Source organism: Dipteris shenzhenensis, chromosome 3 (genome assembly GCF_047967505.1).
Source record: "Dipteris shenzhenensis isolate YYH24624 ecotype China chromosome 3, Dip_SZ_1.0, whole genome shotgun sequence".
NCBI classification, from domain to species: domain Eukaryota; kingdom Viridiplantae; phylum Streptophyta; class Polypodiopsida; order Gleicheniales; family Dipteridaceae; genus Dipteris; species Dipteris shenzhenensis.
The window spans coordinates 23,586,225-23,594,573 of NC_141598.1; the positions used below are offsets into that span (position 1 = coordinate 23,586,225).

General features: G+C 42.3%; 1 protein-coding gene across 1 annotated transcript; it reads left to right on the plus strand.

Annotated features, from left to right (window-relative positions):
• The first annotated feature begins 1,574 nt into the window (after nucleotides 1-1,574).
• On the plus strand, nucleotides 1,575-3,977 carry LOC147903537 (protein neprosin-like). Its single transcript, XM_087371945.1, has 7 exons — nucleotides 1,575-1,799; nucleotides 1,944-2,030; nucleotides 2,129-2,347; nucleotides 2,558-2,722; nucleotides 2,813-2,866; nucleotides 3,305-3,451; nucleotides 3,603-3,977. The coding sequence occupies exons 1-7, from the start codon at nucleotides 1,575-1,577 to the stop codon at nucleotides 3,975-3,977; spliced, it is 1,272 nt and encodes a 423-aa protein (XP_087228071.1).
• The last annotated feature ends 4,372 nt before the right edge of the window (nucleotides 3,978-8,349 follow it).

Sequence of the window (8,349 nt, forward strand, 5' to 3'; positions counted from 1 at the left end):
TCAAATCCTGAAAACTATATTTCGCCAAACATTTTTATTTGTTAGGGAGCACGTAGTCAGTGCTTGGGTTAGGTCAGGTGCCACTGAATGGTCAAACTTTGCTTCCATTGACCATGTCCTTAATCAACTTGTCTTCCACCACATCAATCCATGCTCCTTTTAGAATGGATGGCTACCAATCTATGTAACACACACACACACACACATGCGCACACGCAGTGTGCGCGCACACACACACACACACAGGGGGGAGTGGGAGATTTCACCTTGAGACCCAGCGGATTGGGTTTCTAACCCATCGTAGACAGGTCATGCTACTCATATTCATGAAGTACAAATGGACCTAAGTTCAAATGATGTAAGTTCAAATTATCAAAAGCATGACCATTGTGTTCAACGTCCTACTTTTCAAAATGATGACACACTATATTGATGATCAACCACACATGGAGGGACTCATTTGTCCAACTTTTTTGAAGCAGACTAGACACATCTTATTTTTCCTTTTTTGAATTCATGAGCCTCCTCCTCTACACCTTATTTCAAACCAATTGGCATCTTCTTTTGTAGTATCATTCGCATTTCCAACGCATCTCCATCATTTGTTTTTTTTTTTAAAATCACGAGCCTCTTTCTTTCGACCTGCTCCTTTCTATTGTTCATGATTGCTTTGCATTTTGTGGAGAAGAGGTGTGGATGGAGTTGAATTTGAAGAGGGCGATAATAACATTAGTGAGATGGCCATTGGATTGAGACACTACTCCATTTTTAGTTTTGAGTTTTTTTGTTTTCTTGGAATTCGAATTTGGAAGCTTATCTAGTATTATTGTGATGACCATTATTGGATTCATGGCATTAATCATGACTCATAAATAAGTGATACTTGTTTAGCAAGTCCTATGTGTAATGATTATAGAAAATGAGCTTGGATATCTTAAAGTCAAGCAACCAATTAAATTAAATAGAACATTTAACACTCCAATAACTATAGGGGACTTTCCCCTAGCCTGCATAATCCTTTAATTGAAGTTCCTCCCCTCCCCCCTTTATCCCTTAGTTTGATCATGAGGTGGCCCGGTTCGTTTTCACCCCTCTTCTTTTCTCTACAACTAATTAATAGGAATTTTGTTTTAAACTTCTCTAGGGGACATATAACAGTTGAATCTCCAAACATCCTACATTTTAGAAGGTGAATTTAGAACGATTCTTCATACAGCTCCTTAAGATCTTTACTTGATGACAAGTTCCTCACGCTTGTCTTTTTCCAAGTCGTTTCTTTTTCAATTGTCGTATAACTTCTTGACCGGCATTGAAATGGAGGGCAATTCATGCGCTTTCGATCATGATGAACCTTGCACGATGGCTTGTGTGCGCCCTCCTCAAAGCACAGGTGACAGCGCCCATCCACGCAGATTCAAACCAGTTGCACCATCACCCCTGCTATATATGAGGACTCGGTGCGGCCTATTTCACTCGATCACATGATTTTGTAAGTGACCTCATGCAGCTTCGATCGTTGTGTTGAATTTCCTTTGGTCACGAAAGCACGTTGTGTAGCTCAAGACCCATCAATCATGGAACAGTTTCGCTGCCATCTGTTTGTTCCATTAATTGGCATTCTTCTATGTGCACTTTACTGCATTTCTGCACTAAGGCTCCCTCCTCTTTTTGCATCGTCCGTGTCCAATAGCACAGACTTAGCCTCGCCTCGCAGTCGCAGTAACGTCGAGGCAGTCAACATGTCCAGCATCGAAGATCATCTTCGAAAGTTGAATAAGCCTGCAGTGAAGAGCATCCGGGTAATTACGATCCTCGTGTGTATACGTATAACTCTAAAAGCTGGGGTTATGGATACTTGAAATCACCGCACGTAATGCAAGGTTAGAATGTCGTGTTGTAGTCCATGATCGAGCAGTACTTACCAGAAGCGGCCTCCCATGCAGAGTTCCGATGGCGATACAATAGACTGCATACCGCGTTCCAGGCAGCTGGCCTTCGACCATCCTTTACTAAAAGACCACAAGCTTCAGGTAGGAAAAACAAGTTAGCGCCATATTTCCAGCGGTGGACTTATCTGTTCCCCAAATGTTACGCTTATATGCTGTCCTACGTGCTGCTTCCTTGGCAGGAAGCCCCTTCCACCGCCCCGCATCGATCGGAGTCTCATACTGGGAACCTGTCACGCCAAGCTTATCAATTATGGCACAAAGGTGGAAAGTGCCCTAAGGGCACAATTCCTGTTCAGCGCACTACGATTGATGATATTTTACGAGCGGGTTCTTCACCAGGCCTTTACGGCCGCAAGTTCTACGGAGCTCCTCAGGTTTTTCAAGGAGTTGATCACCAGGTGAGTGTAGCTACTGGGTACTTGCACAGAAACTGCCAAGTTTTTATGAACATTCTTGATCTGTGGTCGGACTTGCACAACTAGAGATTCTATTACCTCGAACCTTTTTGGACGAGCTCAAAAACCGAAATTCCGCCATTCATGTGAGATTCAACATGGGTCTCGATTCATAATATACTGAGTTTTTGTGGAGGTTTACCTTGTATGTAGCATTCTTTCGGGGCTGCCTACGGCGAACAAGCATATTATGGCACAGACGCAATCTTCAGCTTATGGGATCCCAATGTGGAGCGCTCTGATGAATTTAGCCTTGCCCAATGGTGGGTGGTAGCAGGGTCTGGTAGTGAATTGAACACTATAGAGGCAGGCTGGCAAGTACGTAGTAAATTTCATGCTTGTACTGTTTTCTTACTAGTTCAACAGGTGCGCGTCGTGCTCATAGTAATGCACATCTACATGCTACAGGTCTACCCAGGACTATATGGAGACAACAATCCTCGCCTTTTTGTGTACTGGACAGTAAGTAGCTGCTTACCTTGCTAACACCACTCGACTCGTTTTATCGAGCACGTGCTCCTAAGTTGAAATTTCTCAAATACACTTATAAAGCAATTTGACCTTAGGTTCTAAAATAATGGATATTGTGTGTTGCATCTACATTTACAATGACAAATACGTGAGATTTACAATGACAAATACGTGAGCGTTCTTGGCTCCTTTATATCCATACACCGTGCTCTGTAGTGGCACGAAAAGACTGATAGGCACAGCACGGACAACATAACGACACTTGGAACTCGTAAAGAACAAAACACGATAACACAAACTGCAAGACCTCTTTTGAAGTTTAAGTTTGGATTCATGCTGATTACCTGTAATTTAATGTAGTACGTTCACTTGATTTTAAATTTCGTCGATTGCACACAGCAGGTAACCCCACGTTTAACCAATTTGCAGGCTGATTCTTACGCAAACACAGGATGTTACAACTTGAAATGTTCTGGGTTCGTACAAACAAGCAACAATGTACTTGTAGGAGGGACACTTTCTCCAGTATCCACCATTGGTGGTCAGCAAGCTGAGTTTGCACTCCTTGTATTCAAAGTGAGATTTTAAAATGAGAGTGTGAACGATATTGTATTATATCTCAGATATGATGTTGTCTCGAGATGTGCTCATAGGTTTGTATGTAAGCAATGAACAAAACCAGAGATCAATACTTCACACATGTCTATTCGATCAATGTGTTGAACAGGACTCAGGAACAAGGAGCTGGTGGCTACAATTCAACGGAGAATGGGTAGGCTATTGGCCTCAATCCCTCTTCACACATCTAGCTAATTCTGCAAAATTGTTGGAGTGGGGAGGAGAGATTGTGAATCGGCAGTCCAACGGCCAACACACAGCCACCCAAATGGGTAGTGGAAAATTTGCAGAATTCGGTTTTACAAAAGCAGCGTACATAAGAAACCTGGAGTGGGTGGATACAAGGAACACCCTTCAGTGCATACCCAATTTACAAATAATTGCGGAGAATCCCACGTGCTACGATATTCAAGATGGTAGGGACAGCGTAGCAGGCACATATATCTTGTTTGGTGGCCCAGGTCGAAATTCCAAGTGCCATTGAAATGGCTGGGAAACGTGAACGAGAATCGAGATAAATAAGTGACAATGCTCACAAAGTTTAGTGTCACTTGAATTGTAAAATGTACATGACAAAAAAAAGTGGAGGTTAGAACACTAATATTTTGTCAGAAAACTTACAAGTTTATATAAAAATCCACCAATAATTAATATGGAAAAATATTTATTATGTAAATAGTGACATGACTTCACAATATTTGAACTTTTGAGAAAAAATCTCTTTGAAGACACTAAGTGCACGCATTGCAAAATACTTTACTTCACTTTTCTTTATGGTTTTGCAAAAACATATTACTTCACTTAAGGCCCACCCCACAGATGTGGATTACTTCTCTATCATTCTACTCGTCCTTAGAGCAAAAACATGCGTCTGTGAAGGGCCTCCACTATAATAGGCACATAATAGCTAAGCTAATCTCTACATGACATACCCCCACATAGGAAAGATGCAATTAAAGATCGTATTAGGAAAAGTGGGAAAATCCCATGAAATTGGAACTCTCCAAATTGGTTTGGAAGGAAAAAAGCTTGCTATTTTTTTTCAATGGAGCTTGCTTGAAACACAACACAAAGCAACTAAAGACGCGCTTGGTAGATGCGCAAAATAGCGGGCACGTCTATAGGCGTTGCTCTAGTAGAGAAATTACGGGCGCGTCTATTAGCGCGGCTAAATGCTCATCTATTTGCACGTCAATCACCGTGTTTATTTGCGCGTTAGACCTGAGAAAATACGGGCCCGTCTAACATCCCGTTTATTAGCGCGGCTATTTGCGCGTTTATTTGCGCGTTTACATTGAGAATCAGACGCGCATTTAGACGCGTTGTTAGACGCGCTCCAGAGAATACAGAAAGTGAGATTTTGGTGTACATCATTGCTTTCCAAACATTGCCCATGATTACCAAAGCACATAATTTTTTGCAAGCCCACATATACAAGAATTAAGGGAAATGAGGAGAATGAGACAATATGTAAAATAGTTTTGCCAATATCAATTGTGGGGCTACGGTTCTCAATCTCATCCTCAATGAGATCAACCCTTGCCAAACTATCTACTTCAAAATCCAAACAAGTGTTTAGATCTACAAATACATTCAACCCACTACTACTTGTGCCACTCATGTGCTCATCGAAATCAAGATCTCCAATGGTAGGCTCGTCCTCACGGGTAATGCCGGCCTCAATATCTATATCTCCTATCTCATGATCATCCTCCTCTCTTGTATCACGGTCATCATCACGTCCATGGCCATGATCATCCTCCATACGCTCCATATTAGTAAATGTACTATACATCACTTTGGAACGTGGCATAATAGGTATGACATGCCACCACCTATTATTATCCACCATTGGTTGATAGACAACCTAATTCAAACACAAACACAATCATGTTACTTTTCTTGCATCAAATATTTAAAAGCGAGTATTTTTATGTGTGTGCATAGTACCTGTTCACATTGTTGCGGTAGTATTAGTGTGTCCTTCCTAGCTACTTTGCCAAAACTTTGTGGAGTCAATAGTTACACAGCCACTTGCATGGAGTTTGATTGTTGCATTAGGGCCTCTTTCCACCATGTCCTTAAACCACTTTACATCCAAAACATACACAAAGAAGCGTCGAAAGTCAAGCATAATGATATCTTGGATTACGCCATAATAATCATCCATGACTCCATTGGCTCCCTCAAAGCTAGCAATGACGCCGCAATCTTGTGTGTTTCTCTTATCATCAATCCGTTGTGTTCGAAAATGCTTGCCCTCACACCATATAGCATTGAACATAGTGCACTACACCAAGAAAAAATCAATTAAATAAGCAATCTAAATTATAAAAACCTCCTAACTTATGCATAACATTCTATATACCGACCTTGCTCATGCATCCCCTAGCATACTCCCATTCTTCCATTGTGATATGCATCCCCTCGTCTTTCTCTGCTTTCTCCATTTCATCAAGTAGCCAATCCACATGAATATCCTTTGGAAGTGCTCTTAGACGCTGAGGGTATGGCACACGAGATCCGTGGTGTGTAAGAAAGAGGGTCCTTTTTTCTTGTCTTCTTGCCTTTGCATCCTCGTATCTTGTCACCCATCTTTTCATCACATCACTATTAAGCACGCAAAAGAGGTTGATACTATTACGCAACTCCGTGTCTATTACTTTGTTGCATCCTTTTCCTTGAGGCATAATAGAGGTCATCCTTAGGTCTTCATCATCTCTCCATAGTCGTGGGAGAGAGCTATTCACATCAACAAGAAACTCAGAAATATATACAAGTGACTCTTGTACCAACCAACCCTCGGCCATGCTACCTTCGGGTCTTGCATTTTGTCTCACGAAGCCCTTCAAGGTCTTCATGAAGCGCTCGAGGAAGAACAACCATGGTGCATGTATAGTACCACATATAGCAATCTCATCCACCAAATGCACTATGAGATGTAGTTGGCTTGTGAGAATAGAACATGGAAATGTCTCCTTCACTAAACAAACCGCCTCCACTGACATAACTCAAGCATTCTCAAGCGTGGTGGGATCTATTTCCTTTGAGCTCACATACCTCACAAGCTCGCCCATCTTGTAGATACAATCTTTCACGTCCTTTGATGCACTACGTGAAATGCTAGTAGGTAGTATGAACTGAACCCGCGAGGAGGTGGTTGATTAGTTGCTTATAGCTATTCACTCACAAATTTGAAAGGAAAAAGATATTATGCATATAAAATACTTACTTGGAGCATCTTGTGCCAATGATGAGATTTCAAGCCATATAATTGCTCTACACCTCTTTTCTTGCTCTTTGTAAAGGCTCCCTTCAAACGCCTCATGCATCCAGTGGGAGTACGAATTGTAGTAATAGCGCGCTTCACTGTCGCCATCTCTAGCTTTGATAACATCCACGGTGCACGAGGTAAAAAAACACGCCCATTTGGTCTCTCTTGAGGCCAAGCTTCACGCATCCTCCCTGTGGTACGTAGATCCTCCCTTATGCCTGCCGAATCTTGTGTCCCATTCAAATGCTCCCAAATGGTAGATGCCACATTCTTGAAGATATGCATGGGATCGAGCAGGTGATTGATCTTGAGGTGGGACCAATATGGTAAACGATAAAAGATGGAGTATCTAAACAAAATAAAGTGTTAGCGTGCAATCCTCACTTTCAACCAATATAGCCAATCTTTACTTCCAGCCAATAGTTACAAATCCTTACCGGCTCATGCCAAGTGGTGGAGGAGTCGTGGAACCGTCCCAAATTCTCATCCAATCTCCCGCGGTGAGTGATTGTGGGAGGACTTCATTCCAAGGGGCAACATATCTAGGATGATCAGGTGGGAGAAATCGATGGTGATTCTCATAGATGACCTTATTCAATGCGTCTGCCCGTGAGGCAACTAGCGAAGGACCACAAACAGGACATGCATGGTAACCCGATGTAGTGAGACCTAAAACAATAGATGCAATTAAGAGTGGAAGGTGGGTTTAGGGTGCCACGTCCTTGCCTATTCATAATTAAAAAATGCAATGCTTACCTGAACACTCGCCATAGCCTGGGAAGTCATGCATCGTCCACATCAAGACTGCTTTGCAGTTGAAGTCTCGTGATGAGGGAGGCCTGCTCACATCATGCACCTCGATACCTCTCCAAAGTATCTCTAGCTCATCAATCAAAGGCTCCAAATAAACATCAGGGTTTTTGACTTTATGTTTCCCTGGAATTAGAAGGGACAGCATGACATGTCCTTTCTTAATAGCCATAGAGGGTGGAAGATTGTAATTCACCAATACCACTGGCCAAAAACTGTAAGACGTGCTTTTGAGACCAAATGGGTTCACACCGTCCATACCCAATCCAAGTCTCAAGCTCCTAGGTTCTTCCTTGAAGCTTGGCCATGTGTCTTCAATATGCTTCCACGCAGGAGAGTCCGCGGGAGTTTTCCACTTGCCATCGGTTGATCGATGGGAGGAATGCCATGACATGAGCTCTGCAATAGATTTGCACTTGAACATATGTTGGATGCGAGGGATTATGGGAAAATGTCGCAATACCTTACGAGGCACGTCCAAGGTTTTGAGATCTGCTCTATATCTTGCCTCTCCATAAGTAGGACACTCTCTTGCATCCTTATGTAGTCCACGAAACAAAACGCAATCGTTGACACATGCATGGATGCGCTTGTAATCTAATCCTCCAAGAGAGGTCACATGTTGCCTTGCCATATCTCTTGAGGTCGGTAATTTATTCTCCCTTGGAAGCATTTTACACAATAGCCTGCACGTGAAGACCATAAATGAGGAAAAGCATTCGAGTAATTGACCCACTAGCATAATTCACCATGTTTGCAAAATCGACTTTAA

Excerpts from the sequence above, each read along its gene's own strand:
- LOC147903537 (XM_087371945.1), top strand. The coding sequence starts at position 1,575 with ATGGAACAGTTTCGCTGCCATCTGTTTGTTCCATTAATTGGCATTCTT. Across the intron at positions 2,348-2,557 it reads TTCAAGGAGTTGATCACCAG|CATTCTTTCGGGGCTGCCTA; the intron begins GTGAGTGTAGCT and ends CCTTGTATGTAG. Across the intron at positions 2,867-3,304 it reads GCCTTTTTGTGTACTGGACA|GCTGATTCTTACGCAAACAC; the intron begins GTAAGTAGCTGC and ends ACCAATTTGCAG.